We start from the raw sequence: 21,957 nt of genomic DNA, 5'->3' as shown, positions 1-21,957 counted from the left end.
GGGGCAGAGCTAGCTCTTCCTGCCTGTCTCATATGCCGGAGAAAATACTCACACACAAACGGATCACTGCGATATTACAAGATATCGCCTTAAAAATAAATAAATAAATAAATAAACAAACAAAAACAATGTATGGAATAAATGATGCTTCGTTGTGTGGAAAAGAAAAGGATTATATTTAAACAGCAGTGATCATTATCTGTGTTGCGTAGGCGAAGGAAGCAGGAATTTTATTTTACCGTTTTTTTTTAGGTTTTAATAATGACAAGAGGTTGATCGCTGATTAAAATAAATAAATCAAATAAACGGTTATACTTTTATTTATAAAAAATATATATGAGTAAAACGATTATAGTTTATATTTATTTATTTTAATAAGGCGTAATTTTAGACGTCTGATTTCTACTTCCGGGTGGGTGGACTTGGGTGGAATTCCCCGAAGTCGTTATCCGCCATAGAGACGATCACAACTTCACACAGTTGTTTTGTGTTTGTTTTTTCACAACATATTGCCATTTATGTACGAATGCATTTTTTTTTTTTTTTTTTTTTTTTTTAGTTTTACTGTATTTTCCGTAAGATATTTTTAATAAAATAGAAAGACGTTTAATTTAATCTCCAAACGACAATAGTTACAATCATTAATTGAAATAATTAATTTAAAAAAAAATAATTCTTTTTATTTTGATATTCATCGAATACAAACGAATTATATATGTATAGTACCTAATATTATTATGCATAATCAGAAGAAGATGGTTTATGATTTTCTCTATCAGTCTGCTATTCTTTAAATAATATGATAGATTATTAAAGCAGTCTGGCCAACGCAGTGGGCCACCTCTGTCTCTCCTTGAAGCCTTAATGTGGAGCTCCATCCTAGTGACAGCAGTCTCCTCTTCGTCTCTTGTCTTCGGTTCCTTTCCTGTGTAGACCCCTGCGCCATTACACTGTTTTGAAAAATAAGGAGAGGTTTTAACTGCCACCCGAGACGATAATGGTTACCGATTCTGTGCTTTCAGTCATAATCTTCAAGTGGGTCGTGATTAATGATGTCAGTCTTAGCCGGGTCCTTCAGGCCCCTGGCTGGATGACTTCAGCCCCGCTGCCCCAGCTCTTCAGACCTCTTTTCTTTAAACATGCACACGCACACACACACACACACACACAAACCCGGGCTGCAGAGATGTTGCGGTCACATATTATGAATTGCTCATTTCTCTTTCTCTGTCACACACACATATACACACTCAGGAAGGGGAGCCGGGCAACAAGTCCCCAGGTGCAAAACATAATATTGACCCTACAATCCATCTTTATTGATTTTGCCATCAACGTGGCCTCCTAATACATGCATAAGGAGCTTTATACCTGTGAGTAAATATGAGATGAGAGTCTCTGGAGGTCAGGTTTGCTGCAGCAGGTCGGAGTCTTATCATCGCAGGGGCTGAAACGGGGTAAAAATGGTGGGTGTCTCATGAGGTGAGGAGAAATAGGCCATGAAAGGGCGGAGGATGTGAGCGCTTCTCGGTATTTAAAGCAGAAATGAGATGAATGAAAGCTCCCCCAGAGCTGGTGTCACAACAAGAAACTCAGACAACCCGCTTCTTCTTCTTCTCCTTCTCCTCCTTGCACAAACACATTTACTCTGGCCTCCAGAAGGGGTCGCCATCATGTAATAACCGCGCGCCCAAGGGTGTGGTGGGGAGGGGGTCTCCAGCTCCCGCTCTCTGTCTCTCTCGCTTCATGAACATTGTATTAGAGTTATTAATTAATGCAACTGTGATCACGCTTTTAGAAATGTGCACATTAATCAATAACCCGGAGAAAATTTCACATTTTAGAAAACCAACTGTGTTCTGTGTCCGCTGCTTCTCCCTACACCACCTCCTCCTCCTCCTCCTCCTCCTCTTCTCCTTCAGCCCTCTTCTGTTATTTACAGTTCTTGTGAAATGTCTCACTTTGCTGCCCTCGGCTACCCGCAAGATATTTCTAACCTTCTTTTTATTTTTGAAGCTCTCCAAAATAACCGAAGGAAAACAAGAATAATAATAATAATAAAAAAAAATCAACTTGTGACAACAACCCATAAATTAAAGGAATCGATATTTTCGCCATTCACGTGTGAGGACTTCCGCCTCATAATGGAATAACGTCGGATTTATTTGCAAATCTTATGGCTTCTCAAGCCATAAAGCGCGATTATTTCACCGAGGGGGAGAAAAAAAAAGCCGGTCAAATGTTGACAACCTTGGAGAGAGAGGGGGGCGCTGGAAAAAGCCAATGTAATGAGGAAAAAGAGACAGGGCCCGGCCCGAGGCTTGGCTAATTAAATCTTAACTGATTGAAATAAAGGTTTGAGTACCTCAAGGCTTGACTAAACTCCGGCTATTTCCCTTTTTATTGCGCTTTATTTATTCCGCACTCGCGTGCCCTCCTCTCGCACACAACTGGCCACTGCAATTTTCACTTTCTGCTAATTCCAAACCCCCGTAGCTATGTTATTTGACTAATTATAATTCTTTACATCATTAAGATTTATTTTTGTGGGCTGAGCGTGTGCGTGTTGGGGAGGAGGGGGAGGGGGGTGACAGTCGCTCGTTTTTAAGAAGACAACTACCACTGAAGTGTGAAAAAAAAAGAAAATCGCCTCTTAATTCGAGCAGCAAACAGCCCTGAACATCACCCATGCATTCTTAATCTGAAATGAAATTTAAAATTTGTTTCTCGTGTATTTTTTGAATGCACAAAAAATAATAATAATAAAAACATTTCAAGCAGTATCAGAATTGCACGTCTTTAATAATATCCCAGAGTTTCATTTATTTATTTTTTAAGATTTAAACCCAGATAAAGGCCATCTAGTAAACAACGAGCGTTTGTAAATAGCCAGACCATCTGTAGGCGCGTTTCTTCCTCCATTGTCTGTGGAGAGAAAAAAAAAGAAAAATACTATCATAAATGATAAATAGATAATGGAGCTGTCTCCTGCAGACACGTTCATCAGCGGTAAATGGGAGCTGGCGCGCAGCACCACGGAGAATTAAGGCGAAAGAGTTTGCAACATTCCTGCAGGGGATAAGTTGTTGACAATTAAAGAACACACACACACACATACACACACACACGGAGGGAGGGAGAGAGATAGCGAGAGAGAGAAAGAGGTCAAAAATGCTTTTACTGGCCGCGTCTTTGTGGGTTATTCGGTTTATTTTCTTTCTTTCTTTGTTTTTTTTTTTTTTTGCTTTTAATTTGAGGACTTCCTGCGGCCGCCGCATCCGGTGCTGCTGTCACCGAGACGCAGACCGAATACTTTATGAAGATTTATATTTCTAGGTGACATCACGCGTTTGCTATGAGGCCGTTGCTCTCGACTGTGTTCAGTTTGACTTTCAGGTTGCCAGAGGAATCGCACAAAATGTGCATTTGTGTGCTTTCATGTAGCTCTGAGTCGCCCTCGCTTTGCTGGATTCAGAACTATAAACCGTGATTGCCGTTTCCCCCCCACACACACGAAACACACGGGCTTGAATGGTGCGTTGTGGATATCTAACCATAAATAAATAAATAAATAAATAAATAAATAATAAATAAAGAATAAAAAAAGCGATTCAAGCAGTAAACCACTGGGAAAAAATGGGAGAAAATTGAGAAAAAAGAGATAATAAATAAGGGGACACATTAAGGTCAGAGCATCCAAACTGCGTCCAGATGAAGTTTTAACCTCTCACACATTGTCTTTGTGGAGTTTGCACAGACCAACCCTGCCCTTTATTTAAAAACAACACAAAAAAAAAAGAAAAAACAGCCAGTCTTCTCTTCCAGAAAGCCTTTTCGGTGGTGCTATAATAAACCATTTTCCCTGGGCTTTATTGATCAGTCACTCTGAGCTAATGTAATTATCCTCATCAATAGGGGGACTGCAGGGAGAATCATTATGCGGTTGACATTGATAAATGATCAGCCAAATGCGGCCCTTTTCTCCCAGGGACCCCCGCCTCTGACCCGCTCTCACAGGCCTACATAACGTAGTCATAGAAACACCTTATGGCAAGAGGAGCGAAAAACTGCTGAAATGTTAAAAAAAAGAAAGAAAGAAAAAAAAAGGAGGGCATCGTGCACACTCACATACACACACACGTACACACACACAAAAAACTAAAAACTGTCCCCCAGAGCATGCCGTTTTGGGGAGAGCCAGCTGCACAGCGAAGGACACCCAGCCCCTGCTTTATGACCACCATCCAAATCAGCAATTTGAAAGAAAAACAAAAACTTTTGTCTTCCTCCTCTCGCTGCTCCCTCGCAGATGCGCTCTAAAAATATATATTTGCAGTCCCCTCTCTTAGATCATAAACCCCACTTTAACAGATGCTCCGCAGAAGAGAGGGAGAGGAAAAAAGAAAAACAATAACATAAGCATTATTAACATGTCGCCTCTGTAACGCACACACGCGAGTGTTTCTAGCGGGAGATCTGGCTGGATGTGCGCGCGTGTGTGTGTGGACTTTTAATATTGTTGCACGGGAGGAAAGTGTCTTCCAGAGGAACGGGCTGCATTGTGCAGCAGTGCAGAGGGAATATATTCCTTATTTTATTCCTGCAGCAGCAGCCCGGACTGGCTTTGACAGGGAGGAGATGAAGGGGAGGAGTTGTTTAGCTCGGCTGGATCATCCATCATCCCTGTCACACCGAATCGGCAAAAGGAAAGCAGCAGAGGCAATCTACCTTCTGTCTCATCGGGGAAGAGAGGGGGGGAGTGGAAGGAGGGAGGGAAGGAGGGAGGGAAAGGGGGAGTGCGGGGAGTGAGGGAGGGGAAAAAGAAAAGAAAAAAAACTATTAATATTAAAATCCTCTCCATCCACAGTAATCCTCACGTTTTCTCTCTTTTTCATCTGATAATCTCCGCACAAAACGGAGGGCTTCTTCCTTCCGTTTTATCCACAGAATAATAGACCTCTAGAAAAACAAAAAAAAAGAAAGAAAAAAGAAAGGGAAAGCTTTTAAATAGTTGAGAGGAGAAGAGGCAGCATTAAACAGACTCTGCTGCAAAGCCAATAAAAACAGGTTTCCCTCCCTTCTACCTGGTTAAGGCCTTAACTTCCATTCGTGAGCACGTGGAACACAAACACGTCCGCGTTTTCTACACAACAACCGTTCACACGCAATGTGGAAATCATTTCAACCAAATCCTAAAATCCCCCCCAGAGGCCCATCAGCCCGAAAACGACTGATTTAGATAAACGTACATTAAACTGTCTAAGTTTTAGTTTTTTTTTAAATATATATTTTTCTAAAAAAAAAAAAAAAAAAAAAAAGGCCTTCCCATTCGGAGGTGTTAAGGAATATTTAGTGCGCAACAGTCCTTTTTCAATAGATAAAGAAGTGATCAGGCCTGAAGCTACTTTGCAAATTAACTAATGTTAACAGAAAAAATAAATATTAAAGAATTGATGGGCTGATATTTTTTGAGGAATAAATAATATTAATGCATTTAAAATAAAGGATTGTTTCATATTGAAATGGAAAATAAAACAAAATAAAAGTTAAGAAACGACGTGCATTAAATACAATTAATAAACTCTATTTTTATAATTATTATTATTAATAATATTGTGATTATTATTACATTTGTGTCACATAGGAATAAATTAGTGGAAAAGGTGTTTGCAGTAAAACATTTAAAGCAATATTATTAATAACAATAAAAAAAAATTAAGAATTGTATGCAACATAGAAAAAGTTTAAATTTCTCTGCGGAGGAGAGAAAATATTTCAGCCGGAGCGATGTTATCATTTCTGCTTTAAGGCTGTGACTTGGATGGCCGCAGGCAGACACAGGCGGAGAGATGCAGAAAAGAGAGAGAGAGAGGAGATAGCCCATCAGAGCCCATCTGAGTGGAGCCCTAGACGGCAGTGCCAGATCCGGCCGACAGGCGGCGCTGCAAAACGGCAGAAACGAGCACAGAGAGAGAGAGGGCCAGCCAGCCGTGGATCTCAGACTAGGAGCAATTATTCTGGGGGAAAATCATTGCTCTATTGTTTGGACGACCAGAGATACAGTTAAGGATGATTATATATATATATATTTTTAAATATATATATCAACTTATTAATTTGCTTTTAAAATGTTTTAAATGTTACGTTTGAATAGTGGTATAAAAATCTACTACTTAAATCATGTTTATTGCTAAATAAAATTCAATAAAATTAATAACATAAAATCCATGCCCTTTAGGAAATTGAATTTATTTTTGTTTACTGTACCAGTGGACTAGAGTCCACAGTCAGCTGTTTCTATTTACCTCCACTTACACCATCTTTTGGTCCAAAACCGAGATGGGCTGCTGATGAATTTGCTGTGTAATTTGCCCCCTTAATTTGCATCCCCTGGTTATTTATCATTTGGAGGGTGCATTTTGCGTGCCTAAATAAATTGCCTTGGCAAGATGTATTTCAGCCATAATTTGTTATTGTCATTTTAAGAGGGCACTCGACACATCAACGGGCAGCCTGGTTTCAGACAAGCTTCCGCAAACAGAGTTTGCCGGACGAAAAGCGAGAGCTGCTGCGTTAATGTATGGTTTTAACAGGAAACACTGTCCATAAACAGGTTTTCAGGTTATTATTCTTGATAATAATAATAATAACGTTGGGCCAATTGGTCTGGTTGAAATGTGAAAAGGTGAATTAAGACTTTGCTTGTAACACAGTTAATCACACAAAAATCTAACAAAAATCAAAAATGAAATATTTATTACAGCATTTGTGACTGAACACCTTTTAAACATTACGTCACAGTCCTCATACAAGTATTTAATGTATTTTTGACAAAGCTTAAGGGAGACGGCATCTTATCATCTAGTGAGGAACACGTGCTGAAAAAGGAAGGAATTCATGGACATACAATATCAATGCCACAGCAGATCTGAAACTAGCAAAAACATTCTTTTTCAATTGAGGTAAACACATAGAATATCTAACATGAAACAATTAATAGACTGAACTCTGTACGAAGTTTGTTACAATATTCTCTCAGCTTTTTTTTTCTTCCCGCCCACCCCTCCCCCAAAAAAAGCATCGAGTTCATAATTTAAGTTTTTTTTTCCTTTCTTTTTTTTTTTTTTTAGTTTTTTTTTTTTAGTTTTTTTAGTTTTAGGTTTTTTGGTGCATCAACCATCAAATGCTTCTCCAGTGCCACAGAATCAACGTTTGTGTCAGCATTGTCCTTATGGCAAGAGTGTTGATCCGCAGGTAAAGAAGCGCCGCAGGATGTTGCTTTTCCACTATTAAGCTTCCTTCAATAGGCTCTTAGCAATGAGAGTCCAGGGTACAAAAAAATAAAATAATATTAAAATAAAAATGTATAAAACCAACACAATCCAGTGCTTGGGCAAACAATTTTTTTTCCTTTAAAACCTACAGGGCAACATTCATTCATGAACGAAAGAAAAAAAAAAGATAGAGAGAGAGAGAAAGAGGGGCATGACAAATGTTCAAACTGAATCTTCTGGAGAGATCCGGTGTCATTTAGCAGCCTTTTCCCATCATGCCCTGTTCTTATGGGGGGAACAGGACCTGATTGCCCTCTGTGGTTTGGAGCCTTTTTGAGATGTTCCATCTTCTTATTGTTTTTTTTTTTTTTTCTTTTATAGTGCTGTGCTGCGAGACAGTTTCTCCTCCAGGAAGGAGCACACACAGTGTGAGAGAGAAAAGGTTAACCTTTAATTCTAAAACTAGCTCAGGAAACATAAACCATGTGATCGAAAAAAAAAAAAAATGCACAAGTTTTAACTTATTTATCTATACTTTTTATACTACAGTAGTTATAACTCTTGGAGTCTTTCCGTTGTTTCTTCTTCTTCTTCTTTTTTTTTTTTAAAATCCAGAGTGATATTATTTTTAGGAGCGTTTGAGCGCGTCACATGAAAGTGTACTGAACGTGTTGATGACGGTGCATGTGTGTGTGTGCGTGTGTGTGTGGGGCGGGAGGAGGGGGAAGAGGGAGGGTGTGGCGGAGAGTGTGTGTTCCTGTGTGCATCTGTCCATTCTTTCGCACACGCGTGTACGTCAAAGCATCCTCTGTTGATCTTTACCAAAAGCCCAAGACTTTACAAAGTGTTCTTGTCAGCTTGGTCCTCCGTTTGGATGAAAGTAACAAAATTGACAAGTGTTTTTTAAAAAAAAAAAAAAAAATATTATCACAGCTCATCTGGAATTCTGTCTCTTTAGTGTCAAATTCTGGTCAAAAGGGTTTGCTTCTTATTCTTAAAAATAGTCTCAAAATAGGATTTATTGTGGGCTGCTGCTGCTTTCCTTTTTCCTTTTTTTCTTCTTTTAGTGTTGTCTTGTAGTAGCTGCTGTTGTCTTGGTAGCAAAGTTCCCTTATACTATTGGGCATGGATGTCCAGGCCTTGTCCTCCAGTACTGGGGTCGATGGGAGTGAGCAAAGGGGGTCTCTGCGCAGACATGGCCATTCCCGGGTGCGACGAGGGTCCTCCGTGCATCAGCATGGCGTGGTGAGGGTGGTGGGGGTGGTGGTGGTGGTGGTGAGGGTGAGGGTGAGGGTGGTGGGCGTGGGGATGGTCGGGCAGGTACGCGTGGAGCGGGGGTCCGTGTCGGAGCTGGGAGGGGTGGGAGGTCATCTGGTGGGGGTTGGTGTAGGTGGATGGGGCCATGCTCATGCCCATAGGACCGCTCTGAGGTACGTACTCCCCTGGCATGCCTGGCAGACCTGCGAGAAAGAGACGGACGTTTATTTACACGGTCAATAAAGCAGTTTTCCTCGCTGCAGCTCCGACATGCTCGTTCTCCATTAACGGGCCTTAATTCAATTTAAACTCAACTTCACCAACAAAGAGCTTAGCAGATTTTATGACACTCCGTCTGTGACTACAGAGCTTTTAGCCTCTAGAAGTAAAGAGAGACATTATTGCGCTGGGCTATTTTAGGCTATGGTGAGTGGTTTACAATGCCCAATAGCGTTGTGGTCAGGTCTCAGGTTGGAAAATGATCCTCAGTCATCCACAGACACTGAAGTCCTGGAGGATGTGAGGAAAACCAAGCAGGCGTATTGATGTGGAGAAGTGCTAATACTTTTACAAGTGGAACAGTCAATTCCCCAGCTGAATTTAGTGACAAACCCGAACAGGCGCTCTCTCGTGGGGCCGTGGCTCTGTGAACATATTTGATTTAGAGCCCCTTACAGAAGTTGCTAAATAATTTAGGGCCCGGTTAGTTGTATCACCGAGACGGCGCACATTAAAGGCTTGTTTCCGTCCCCGAATGAGAGCATTTTTAAACAAAACAAAGCGCCGCTCACGGATGCGCGGAGTGTGGGTTTTTTTTGGGGGGGAGAAGAAGAAAGGGGGGGGGGGTCGCAAAAACAGCCGCAAAGACCGAGCGACGGAGATGAAAGGGAGAGGGGAGAGAAAGGAAGGGAAAAAGGAGGTGCGGTATGTTGATGTCCCTTAAGATGAACTCCGCTTCATATGTGTGGAGACCCCAGCATGCTGGCATCTCTCACGCTGTGACAGGACCCGGGACACAGAGCTGGCTCAGCAGTGCCACTGTTTGGCTTTTGGCACGGCTGTTTGTTGTAATCAGAAAGAAAAGAGTAAGAAGGTAGGGGGGGGGGGGGGGGGGGGGGGTTCCTGGAGCCTGGGACTGGAGTATGGGAACACGGCTGGTCCAGAGGCCTGGACCTTGGGGAGAGACGAGTGAGCAGGAGGTCCCGCTGGAGCCAGGGGGCCTGGGTCTGGGATTGGGTCTGTGCTGGCCTGCTTTGTAATGTGAACCCCTGGGGGATTAGAAGCTGTAATAGGAGGGGAGAGGTCGCCGCAAGGTCACTAGGCATGCTCGCTCTCTGCATTCCTCCACCTTAGTACACTGCAATTAAGAAATTACACTGGAGGGCCCCCGGTAAGGGGAAGAGGAGGAGGAGGAGGAGGACAGAAAGGAGAGAGAGGGACAGCGAAGGCCCGAGATTAATGGCCGCTGCTCGAAAGCCGCGCCGTTTCCTTAAAAACTCCACGTCGGTTCATTCGAAATGCAAGTGTTTGTCAGGGCGGGTCTCTTAAAACCTCACTACCGGGGTCGTAAAATGAAATAAATCATCCCGCGTGCTGGGGTATGATGGGTGCCCCCGGTCTCCATATAACCTCGACCAGCCCCTGTTAAAAGGCCCAGCAGATGTTTTTGACACTGTAAGCTGGTAATCTCTAGTCTCGTAAGCTGCAGTCATTCCGTTAAGTAGATCTGAGACCCCCCCCCCCACCCCACCCCCCCACCTCCTCCTTTATTAACAAGAGTGGTGAAACCATCTGAAGACAATAACGGAGGACACACCGGGCCCCTCGCTCCATCTCTCGCCATCTCTGCGTGCCTGCCTCCCTGTCGCTGTCCTGTTATGGCACAGCACTCCCGCTCAATGGCTGGCCCATAATTAAGTACCAAATATACCATATTGTGAGGCTGTGTAATCAAATCAAGAGAGGATAATATTCCTCTGTATTAAGCTATTAATGTAATTGGTCATGAAGCATAAAGTATGTTACGTAATTAAATAGTCTCAAAATTATATAGGCCTATATTAAGAATTAGCCAACCTGAGCAAATGTTGTCTCTGTGTGGCTGTTTTAGGGAACATTGCTTCCTGACCCCCCCACCACCACCGCTACCACCGCCACCGCCACACACACACACACACACACACACACACACACACACACACACCCCGCTGCCATTAGCAAAGACAGGAGAGGATGAGAGAGACAGAGAGAAAGGGAGCAAGGACTAGAGGGGTGAAATGATCTCTGTCGGCAGAATTGCCGCTGTGACCCTTCGGAAAATCCGGCCTCCATTTCCATATAAAGGGTTCTTTTAATCAAGGTAAGTGTTATTATATTGTGCCTCATTGGGCAAGGGAGTTTAGGTGTTAAATAAAATCTCGTCTGCCCCGCCGCCTTCGGGATGCGATATGTCTTGATTTTTCAAATGTCAGCACTGTGGCGGAGCGGCCGGGGCTTTAATCAGACCGCCGCCATTTAGCCGCGTGAGGGCTGAGAGCGGGAAAGAGAGAGAGAGAGAGGGGGAGAGACGGAGCGAAACAGTGACACGGAGAGACGGCGTCTGTACGTGTGAAAGAAGTCTGCTCCTCCACAAAAAAAACAAAAAAACACAGCGTGCACTGCTTGTGCGTCTAGAGCCTTATAAATTTATCTCATCGTCTCACAGCTCTTGTCTGCGAGTCTCAGGTCAGGCTAGTCGCTGGCCCCCGCCCCCCCCTTAAATCGTCTCCCTCCAGTAAAAAATAATCAAAACACACGGGCCCCCCCTCCACCGCCTCCTCCTCCTCGCCGCCGCCACGCACTCATTCCTCCCTTTACACAGCTCAAACCAAACCCCCAGTGAAGGATCGGCCATGTCACCCACGGCCCGTATATCTCGCTCAGGGACCGTAATGTACTGCGGTGTTCCCGTCTTTGCATATAAGATAATTTGGGCATCAATCCTTCCCCAGACAGATTTATGTCACTCGGAGGACAGTTTCACTTCTCCTTCTTTATCGCTTCACTGGAGCCTGCTTAATTTCTCCCTGTCAGCCCCCTTCCCCAGGAGATGTTATTTTTTCCCTAAATGTCCAACATTTGCATTGGCTGTCCAAGATGGGGAGAGCGATGGCGCTGTTGTGATAAATAAATTTGAGCACGCCGTGCCAGGTTTGTTTCCACCCCCCCTCCCCGACCACCACCACCACCCCTTCTTCTGTTGTTGTTCCTGTTTGTCTGGCGCCACAAGTCGGGGTCCTCTCCGTCCCAGGATGGTTCCCTCTTTTCTCTTTTCCCCACAACCACCCACCCACCCGTCTACTCTTAAAGCATCTCGCTACAACAGCCCTGCGTGCTAGCCGATAGCTGTTGCTGGGGAGTTGGAGGAGGAGGAGGAGGAGGAGGAAGGAGGAAGGGGAGATCGCTGCCAGTGTAAGAAGCGATTGTGCTGGTGAAGTGAAAGGGAATTGTGGGTGGAAAATAAAATGAAACCCACAGCCCGACAACAAAAAAAAACAAGAAAAAAACAAAAAACAAAGAGAAGAGCCCAGTACTTACTTCCCCCTTTTTCTTTGCGTTACAAGATGGATGTTACATGTAGTGCCATTGCCCATCCATGCCCATATTCATCCCCATTCCACTCATAGGCCCTAGAAAGAGGAGAGAAGTGCCAGAAAAAAAAGGGTCAGCGGGAGTTTGAATCACAGGGAGGTCAGAGAACCACTGATAGAAAAGGGTCGAGGTCGGTTAGCTTCAGATGGAAAATGAGGAAGGAGCAGAAAAGTGTGAAGATGTAGGAGTTTTATTTTTTATTTTGCACCGCATCCCGTGGACCCCTTTGTTATGAGGAGTGAGGGATTCACCCTGATGTGTATGATTAGAGGGGAAAAAAAACATCAAGCAAGGCAGGCAGTGGACTGCTGAGGGAACTTGTAAAGGGAACTGTCATCGCGGTTAGTGTTAGGTTTACGTCTCTGACTTGGGGACCTGCTCCATGCTGAGGTGACTAAATCTCATGCTTACAGGCAAGAGGATCAGTGTTGATCAGCTCTGCGATAACCGCGGCTTGAAAAACTTGTGTTGTGGTGGTGAAGCAGGCATGACGGAGCGGGGTGGGGGGTGGGTGGGTGGGACGAGATGAGGCGGAGAGGCCCGGTGGACGGACTTACCGGCTGGCCGGATCCCCATGTGTTGCTGACCGTCCAGCACGAAGCTGCCCATCGGCTGGCCCTCTGGACTGTACGCTGCTCCTTGGCTCACTGAAGGATCAAGAAGAAAACCTGATTGTAGTCAAAACGTGGACATGAAAAAGGGGGGGGAAGGGGAGGGGGGAGGGGGGAGAAGAAGAGAAAACACACCAGACAATCAGCAATTGTCTCAGCTCCAGCCCAAACATACTGTAAGACATTGTGCTCATGTTTGTGGACCGCATTGGCTGACGCGTGGCATGCAAACACGCACACAGTGGGTCCTTGCACGTGCAAGCGCGCACAAAAAAAACGCGCACGGGGCGCGCACACGCAGCCAGTGTCATTCAAAACCACGCTCACAGGAGATACATTGTTCTCCGCCCCGAGAGAAGGAAGCATGCAGTTTGACAGGATGAGAGGAATTTCTGCCACGGCAGAGTCATATTCAGAGTCCTTCCTCTTAAGAGGCGCACGGCGAAACACTTCTAAATCTACAAAACGCAGATAATCCTAATTATTCCGCATTATCAGCGATTCACCTGATTATCTGTCGAGATACAGAAGGCACGGCGGCATTCGTTTTGCTTGGCGGTATCTTGTTTTGCTTATTATTAGCCTTAATGAAGTAATGCTCTTTGGCGACTGCAGAAAACAGTCCATTCTAGCGCCATAACAGCATTATCTTGGATAATCTGTAATTCGCAAAGATTAGGGCGGGGGGGGGGGACGTTAGTCATGCTGCGTTTGCGGAGATCGCTGATCGGCAACACATTAGACGCACGCGTGTCAAATATTCAACACAAGGGGAAGGAGTCGCCCACATTTGCATCTCATTTTTTTTTTTTTTTTTTTTTTTTTAATCACGGCCCGTGATGTTTGCTTGAACGATCTCCAACCCGGCACGCAGGAATCTTTACGAGACGGTGAACTTGCTAATCAACAAAAACAGCTTTTCCCTCCCCGAGACAAATTGCCCGACTTCCTTTTCTTTTCTTTTCTTTGGTAATGTCACAGTCAGTGAAGCTTACAGGGCGACTGAATCATTCCGCGCGATCACTGAGTGACGCCGAGTGTTTACTGCTCGGTTTGTGCTTTTTGTAATCTGTCCACAATAGATATGGAAAATGAGTTTGTTATCAGCTCACAATACGAGCCTTTCTGTATCGGATAGATGGTGAATCACGTTATGAGATCGGACTTAGTCAAGGGATTAAAGGTCCTTCTCTCTCTTAAGGGTTTGTTTACGCGACTATGAATTAGAAAAAATAAAAGATAAAAATTGATTTGCCTGAGTGACCGTTTGAGATGGTGGGATTCTTGGGGGAACAAACTAAAAAAGCAGCAGAAAAAATGAGGGGAACTCCTCCTTAACCCCGGACTGAGGGGGAAAAAAAAAAAATCAAAACAAAGCAGACCGAAAAAGGAGATAACTCATAAATTGCTGCTAGCGTTTCTGGCACTCCTCTTGTGTCCAATTAGTAATTCACAGAGAGAGTGCTAATATACCTCTCCCTCCACTTAGACTGGGAAATCTCCAATTAGAGTCAATCAGCAAACGGCCTGCACCACTGCTGAACACATCTCATTGAGAAAATGGAAGAGGGGATGAACGGAGGGAGAGGAGAAGGAGGCGGAGATTGCATTTTTTTTTTGTTTTGAGGGGGAGTGGGTGTGCAAAAAATAAATATATAAAAGAAAGAAAGACAGAAAGAAAGAAAGAAAAATCTGGGCTCCAGGCATGATGCTCTCGCCAGTGAGGGATTCCAGAAAAGGGGGTGTCTTCATGCAGGAGGAAAGAAGCGGTTGCGCTAGCGCAGATCAGCTGGACGGCTGTGTTTCTCTCTGTCTTTTTGTTTACCTGCTCGATTTGACTGGTCAATCATGGGTTGTACTATTCTTCTCCTGGCGTTAATAAACCTGGTGGAGGGAGAGAGAGAGAGAGGGAGAGAGAGGAAACACACAAGAGAAGAGGGGGGGAAACAAACGTTAAATCACTGCTGCATTCACGCTCGGAGAGATTCATCACAAGCCTCCACAAAGACAAAACAGTTTTGCATGACTTAATGGCTACATTAGCCTCCGAGTCCTTGAGAGAGGCGCGCACAACAAAACAGCAACAAACAAAAGGGCGATTGTGCGCTGACTTGGGAACCCAGTGAGGGATACTTTTAATGTTCCTTATGATCTATTCCCCCCTCTTTTAATAAAGCTTTTGATTACGTTTGGTTGCTATGGGCACCTGGGAGACATTCCTCAAGTATTAAGTGCAGCTTGGGCACAGAAGAACCCTCAACATGGCACATCCCTTCCTCCCTTCCTCTTTCTTTCTCAGTCGCTCCTGCAGCCGAACAACACGCACGCCAGCTTTGCGCGTCGTGTACAGTATCCCCGCCCACGCGCCTTTCCCCCGAAACGCTGCGGCGTTATCGCGCGTCGGCATTTCAAAGCGAGCCTCAAGTTTTGCAAAACGCAGGGCACAAATGGCTCCTTTCACTGCGCCCCGCCACTCCGCCCTAACCTCCACCTCCGCCCTCCCCCTGCGGGACCCCCGCTCTGGCCGCATTGTAGGGGGCTCCGCTCCCCTTCCAGCTGTCTAGAAATGAGGACCAGGCATGGGCCACTCCGTGCTTTCACAAGGTATTGTTATGTCAGCGAGCCCATCAATTAGGCTGTCTGAAGTTTTATCACCGCCACGGCAGCGAATAAGTGCAGCTCCACAAAGCCGCCCCGGCCTGCCTTGCTCCTGCGGCTTTTCCAGCGCGGAGCCCGGAGGTCACGCGGAGGTGACGGCCAGCCGGGGGCAACCTTTTTTAACTCGGAATGGGATGCCTTGGGCCGCGTCAGATGCAGGCCGGTCAGTCAGGCCGAGCAAAGCCTCCATCTCTCTTTCTTCCTCTTTCGCCCTGCTCTTCTAGTTCGGGGCCTCGTCTCGTCCGCTTTCATAAATTCACAAACACGAGGTTGACGTAGCATTCGTTCGTCGCGTACCGCCGCCATGTGGTTGATATTAAAGAGGGGTCTCAAATCACGTTGGAGCTGTCCAGCATGAAGTCCTTTGCTGGATCAAAAAAAAAAAAAAAAGAAAAAAAAAAAAGAAAGGCCTCACCGCCCTCTTCTAACATTCGGGCCATGGCACCATCAATACAGCTGAAGAACTGGTCATTAGAAGGCAGGGAGAGCTGGAACCAATTTGGGCTCCTAATCCCCCATGAAGCCCTGATACCTGCCCTTACCTTCTCCAATGAACTTAAACGCCTGTAATCTGCCTGGCTCAAAGTGACATGGTTAAACGTACAAAATGCACGGTTGGGAAAAGGGAGACGCTGTGCTCATTTGCCAGGGGGCATCCAGAGTGCAGGTACGCAGAGGTGCCGCGGGCCCCCGAGAGCAAAAAAGATGAAACGCGTCCACATGAGAAATAAGAGAGAACGAAAAGGGGAGGAAGGAGGGAACGAGGCTGGAAATTATATGATTGTGATGCATGATTTAGGATTTAAGGGAGGAATGAGGATTATGTTTTATTAACTGTGAAAGTTTTTTTTTTTCTTAGAAGAAAGAGGACAAAGCATTGTTAAGACAGCTATGCTGTCAGACGTGCCTCCAGTGCTTAAGAAAGGAACACGGTTCCAGCATCAAAACCAGCTGAGCAAGTAAACAGAGAGACATTCCTGGTGTCACGGTTGCTCTCTAAGCACAGGGTGCGAGGCTTGCCAAAATGTATGTTCTGTTTTCCGCCTTTTCTAGACGCACTAAGGGGCTCAAAATCACAACCATGCGCATTCTTACCTATTCTAGGTCATAATCCTGAACACATAATATTAGGAGTGTTCTTCCCAGGTACTAAATTTGACCATATGGTTTCCAGCGACTGAGAAGGTATATCTCAACACACTGGAGGATCCAAAGAGTCGTTTACAGAACACTGATGAAGATCACTTCTTCCTCTGGCAGAAAATGCACTACTCATTCCTGAATACAAACATGAAATGGATATTCAAATATTTTCCCTACAGTCAGCTTCTGATGGGCCGGCTTCTCGTCTGCACTTCCAATTGGCTAGCTACAATCGGATCACACCACGCGGCCACAAAGGCCCCGCTTCTGCACGCTAAACAAGTTGCCACAGTAACCGGCAGGCGACGAGGTGCACTGGAGGGAGCGGAGCGGCGGAGGGGGTTGACCAAGGGCCCCTCTCGTGGCCTTAGAGCACCTTTTATCAGTCTGAGTAAAGCCAATTGAGATTATCAGAGCCCGGCCTGATAACACTGTTTTCCCTCGACCCGTGAGCTGCTAATGGAGTGTGCTTAGAACAACACACCAGGAATCCTCCAGAGATGACGGCCAGCAAACTTGGACGGACGGTCAGACGGACGGATGGAGCGGAGGACCCGAAGCCCCGGGAGAGACACAGAGGTTGACCACAGGGACTCAGAATTCCTAAACCGCTCGCTAAAACATACGTACACGCTGTAAATCCACACATCGACACCATGAACATGACCACAACTACCGCCAGCGTGTCCGTGGGCTAACCAGAACACAGGAGGCTCACAGGGGACACTAGCTGGAAACCTCCAACCCGAAACCCGTGTTTTATTATCTACATCTGGTGGCCTAGCTTATTATGGCCTGCCTCTGCTCAGTGTTAGAGCACAGAAACACACACACGCACACACACACACACACACACAGTACACAGAGTACCTCTCAGCATGGGAACTCCATGCTGTCTTCAAACAAATAATTAAAGGCAAGGTTAGGGGGTCGCGTGGAGGTCATTCGTTGGGATACAGCTCAGAATGTGCACAATACCCCAGGAGAAAGTGGGCCGGCGGGGGCAGCAGCCCACTGCTGTTTAATGCGAGCAGCTGGTTTAAGCCAATGAGTCTTAAACACATTTTCAAGTTGCATATCAAAAAGTGCGCTTTGGAGCGCGCGTGTGAATACGTATTCGCGCGTCAGTCAATATGCGTGTGTGTATATCGCGCATGTCAGCACATTCTTCGCACGCTACTGCCAACTGGCCCACAGTAGCACGTCCCGCCCATGCCCTGAGATGGTGCGAGGGTTTGCATGTGTGCGAACACATGCGTACGCGCGAATGCGACATGCGGCGGCGGCGACGACGACGGCCGGTTTGCCGCCCGGCGTCGTGGCTGTGCACGTCGCGGAGGAAAATAACAGGCAGCTATTAATGATGGAGCCACAGCGGCAGGAGGCCACTTGACACAGAGTCTCCACTGGGCTGAATCAACACAGCATCCCCGACTGCTAATATGTGCTCCCTCTCACAAGGGGGGCGCTTCAGAGAGTGCCTCTTTAGGTGTTAAATACCCTGGCTAGCATTCAATGTTATGCTATACCCAGTATGTACAGTATGCGAGTGTGCTGTGGGGTGGGGGGGTGGGGGGTGAGGCTAAGATGTAGCAGGACACAGAAGATTTAATGGGGGAACTTACATAACACTTAAACATACGCTGTGATTCACTTTTATGAAGTCGAGTCCTTCAACTTTATGAGACTTCCCTTTCATGCAGCAAACTCAGTGCATCGCCATAAAAGAAAAGGGCTTTGCATGTGGACAAATGCTGCGGGAGGCTGCGACTTCGAAGATGTAATCACGGCAAAACCAGTCCATCTGACTCAGCACTCGTCTTTCTTCTTCTTCTTTTTTTTTTCTTCCTTACTTCCTCATCTCAATCTGTCAAAATGGCCTTGTTTCTGGTTAACTGACTTGCAGCCACACCTGGTAACTCGCTCCTGTTGTCAGCATTCCTTCCCTGAGAAATTGTCATGCCAAACCACCCTACCCTGGAGCACAGCCAAGACAGAGAGAGAGGGAGAGAGGGAGAGAGAGAGAGAGGGAGGGTGGAAGACGAGACGGAGAGAGCCTCGCTGCTCGGCCAGCCAATAGCGGCGGAGATCGTGAGGGAGAACCCAGCCAATCAGGAGTGGGGTCACTCGTTTGACGAGTTTGTGATGAAAGAAAGAAACCGAGCCAGAGCCGGCGTGAGACAGGAGAGAGTAACAGAGAAACACAGAACATATCTTTTCCAGGAAAGCTCAAAACGTAACGAGGGCGCTTTGAAATCGTGACACAGAAATCGTTGACAGTTTATTGCCTTCATGGCTGACCTGCGCACGCTCGTTCTGAAAGCTCGTATGCCAAGGAGGAAAGGAAGGTGGGGAGGGGGAGGGGGGGGGGCAACTTTCCGTTTGTCAGTCAAATTCTTGGGCCCCTGTCTGTCTGTCTGTCTGTCTGTCTGTCTGTCTTTGCAGGAACATTAGACGCAACACAATCTGAACAAGAACGTGCTGAACTCGATCCACGGTCGCCGCTTGCAAACAAGACCGTCCTCTGGTTCCTATTAAAGCTCATTGCTTCCATACTTCCGCTTCAGACAGAAGTAAAGATTCCAAACCCCCAGCAACTGAGTCACAACTGACTGGAATCAAAGAAGGAAGGCTTTAGTTTGATCATCACCCCCCCCCCCCCCCCCCCCCCCCCCCCTCCCCCTTAAAAAGAAAAACTGAGCGCGAGGGATAAAAACACTCAATGTCCTTTGACCAGGAAGTGCATGCAAATTAACCCCATGATGTGGGTGTGTTTAGTATAAGCAAACACTAATTATGGTCCGGTCAGGCGGCGGGGTAGTCTGGGGCTACTGAACCTCCAACACTGATCTACTGTAGTGTCAACAACGGTGATTTAATCAGCTCACATGGTCCAGGCAGGCCCCCCTTTTAACAGTTTATACACAGTTTGCCACCAGACTGAACCTACAATATCTGCGGGTTTATCATAAACTATCACAAAGGAGCTTTTCACGGGCTCCAACGCTCCGGGGATGGAGATAAAGGACACGGAGATAGGGAAGGAACGAGGAAGCTTCCTCAAGCTCATCCTATCAGAGTTTCCCCTTTTCTATACCTTCTTTAAGTTAAAACAGGAGTCGAGAGACATGCGCCGGCTGAACATTACCTCACCCCCGTGTTTGATTTAGTGCAGATGTGAAGCGAAGCGAGGCAGGATCGTTTTTTAGGAACGTCAGAGAGGGCCCACGTTTAGGGCAGCCACTGTGTTTACATAGTTTTACCTCTGTCTATCTCTCCCTCGTTCTCTCATCCACCGTGCCTCTGCACACCCAGCACCCCCCCACCACCCACACCCCACCCCCCCACACTCACTCTTTTGTCTGCCTCTGAAAGGGGGACTGTTTCACCTCTCCTCCATGGACTTTCACTGACCTGTTTTTCTTTCCCTTTTTATTACTCCACTCATTGCCCATTTGTGGCATCCCCCCCCCCTCAGCCCTATATGACTAACATTTGCGTTGCTCTGTCAGTCTAGCTGCAGAAGTCATTTCTCTCTGAAACCCGGGGAGTACGAGTCATTAAGACTCCGGCGGAAAATCAGACAAAGAATTATATATTTGTGTTGCAAACTGACAAGATTTAACGAGGAGCTAATTAAAATAAATCAATAGCACTGCGGCATGCTCGCTCTCCGTCTCGGGGTTTTTCTCGCTCCGATTCTCCGTCAGCACCAAAGAGGCGGAATGCTGCAGTGTGGGGTGCAATGCTAGGCTAGCACAAAACCCGGCTTCGTCCGCAAGCCTGTGCATTACGACGAATGAGCGGGAGCTCACTCACTTATCGCAAAAGAGTAAATATCTTATAGAAACGGAGAAAGAAAGAAAAAAATCATCCTAGCAGCAACGCTCCACTGAACTACAAACATAGACGTCTCCCACTATTTACCCTCCCATCTAACACCTTCTCCCCTCTTCCCCCCTGTCCAGTGAGGGCATGTCACCTCTGGGCCTAGCAGTCCAGCAGCCTGACCCCTACAGGGCGGGCTGCGCAGCCCCAGCTGCTGACTGTCCGTCAAACACCTCCAGAGCAGCGTTGGGCCAGGAAGACCACGCTTGTTGCCCCTTTGATCCGGCAAGCAGCAGCTGCTGCTCCACACAGCAGCACTTTGTTCCTCTGTCTCCTCACCACACTCTGTCCTACGGCACAAAATCCAAGTACAGAAGCGGAGGGAGAGAAAGGAGGAGAGGAAAAAATGAGGGGGCTGCTGTGAGGGTGGGGGTTTTAAAGTGAAAAAAAAAAAAACATTTTTTTTTTTCCTCCCTACAACATCAACAAGCTCTGACAACGGCAGCGGGGGTTTTTCTTGGCCCCGACACAGCTTTCAGGCATCTCCGTCTTGACGCTTCACCCTCCCTTCTCTTTTTTAGGAGATATGATAGTTATTGTTCAAATCAGCCAGGGTGAATGGAATGGACTGAGGCCAAGCCTGCCCCAGGCGTCAACACACCTGTATGAAAGAGGCCTTATTGTAGCAACCCGGCATGGCTAACCTGCCCCAGCTCTACCAGTTTTCTAAAGTTAGGTGGGACGATGGAAACATCTCCTCTTACTCTGAATTCTTCCAGACAGTCGCCTTATATTTACCTTAATCGACCTCATTTCCCTCAAAGGTTGACACATGTGCCCACGCACGCTGTATTATTATATCACTCGCTATCACCGCTAGATTGGAGATTACAGAAAGGGTTGATCCAAATCTACCTTGTTAGCAAGGTCCTCCTCTCTCATCTCCCCTAAGACAACACGTTATTAACGTGCGTAGGTGCACAAAAGGTATTTTCTGCCAGCCCGGGACCCGAGGGACCGACAGCTGTGCTTTCGATTGTTTGAAGGGGCTCCTGAAAACAACCAGCATTCCTAGACCAATATTAACTCGCGTCAAACGCTTCAGCACACGGGACATGACAGAGGCCATCAGCGCTGGAAGGTAACGCTCATTCCTCACAAGACAGCTTCTCACCTTGTGAGGGCTTCCTGCTTTCATACAGGGCCAGGAAGAAATTGAAAAAGAGACGTGCTGGCAGTTCGGCCGACTCGCGCAACAGAGAGCAGGCGAATGAAAAGATTGAATCCCGAGCCGCTATCGCCCCAGCACCCCCCATCAGCCCCCCTCAGCTGAGGAGTGTCAGATTGACCAGATCTGCTGTCCCTTTGTAGGTCTCCACGTGGAGGCCAGGTATGATCTCCCTTCCCTCCACCTCTCCCCGCTACCACACAAACGTGTGACCGTTTTAGCTCCCCCCGCATTATCTTTCCATCTCTGTTCCTCTCACCCTCTCTTTGTCTCTTGCTCCGTCGTCTTCTGCTCCCTTTCATTCTCAACCCCCCCCCTTTTTTTTTCT

General features: G+C 46.3%; 1 protein-coding gene and 1 long non-coding RNA gene across 7 annotated transcripts in view; both read right to left on the bottom strand.

Moving 5' to 3' along the window:
- Positions 1-531: 531 nt before the first annotated feature.
- LOC125023881 lies at positions 532-5,288 on the bottom strand. Its single transcript, XR_007114673.1, has 2 exons — positions 1,372-5,288; positions 532-950 (listed from the first exon to the last, which is right to left on the bottom strand). It is a non-coding gene; the product is annotated as an uncharacterized LOC125023881 (long non-coding RNA).
- A 1,442-nt stretch (positions 5,289-6,730) lies between these two features.
- Positions 6,731-21,957, bottom strand: part of meis2a (Meis homeobox 2a) — a 79,333-nt gene continuing 64,106 nt past the window's right edge. For 2 of the 6 annotated variants that reach the window (XM_047611590.1, XM_047611591.1), the window contains 3 exons: positions 14,598-14,656; positions 12,719-12,829; positions 6,731-8,734 (listed from right to left, as the gene is read on the bottom strand). In XM_047611590.1, coding sequence (XP_047467546.1) covers positions 8,391-8,734; positions 12,719-12,829; positions 14,598-14,656 — 514 coding nt within the window. In that variant the 3' untranslated portion in view covers positions 6,731-8,390. Of the gene's footprint in view, positions 8,735-12,107; positions 12,200-12,718; positions 12,830-14,597; positions 14,657-21,957 lie in introns of all 6 variants that reach the window. The other 4 variants (XM_047611594.1, XM_047611593.1, XM_047611595.1 and 1 more) reach the window with 4 other exon arrangements.

Source organism: Mugil cephalus, chromosome 17 (assembly GCF_022458985.1).
Source record: "Mugil cephalus isolate CIBA_MC_2020 chromosome 17, CIBA_Mcephalus_1.1, whole genome shotgun sequence".
NCBI lineage: Eukaryota > Metazoa > Chordata > Actinopteri > Mugiliformes > Mugilidae > Mugil > Mugil cephalus.
This window is presented reverse-complemented; position numbering and strand designations above follow the sequence as displayed.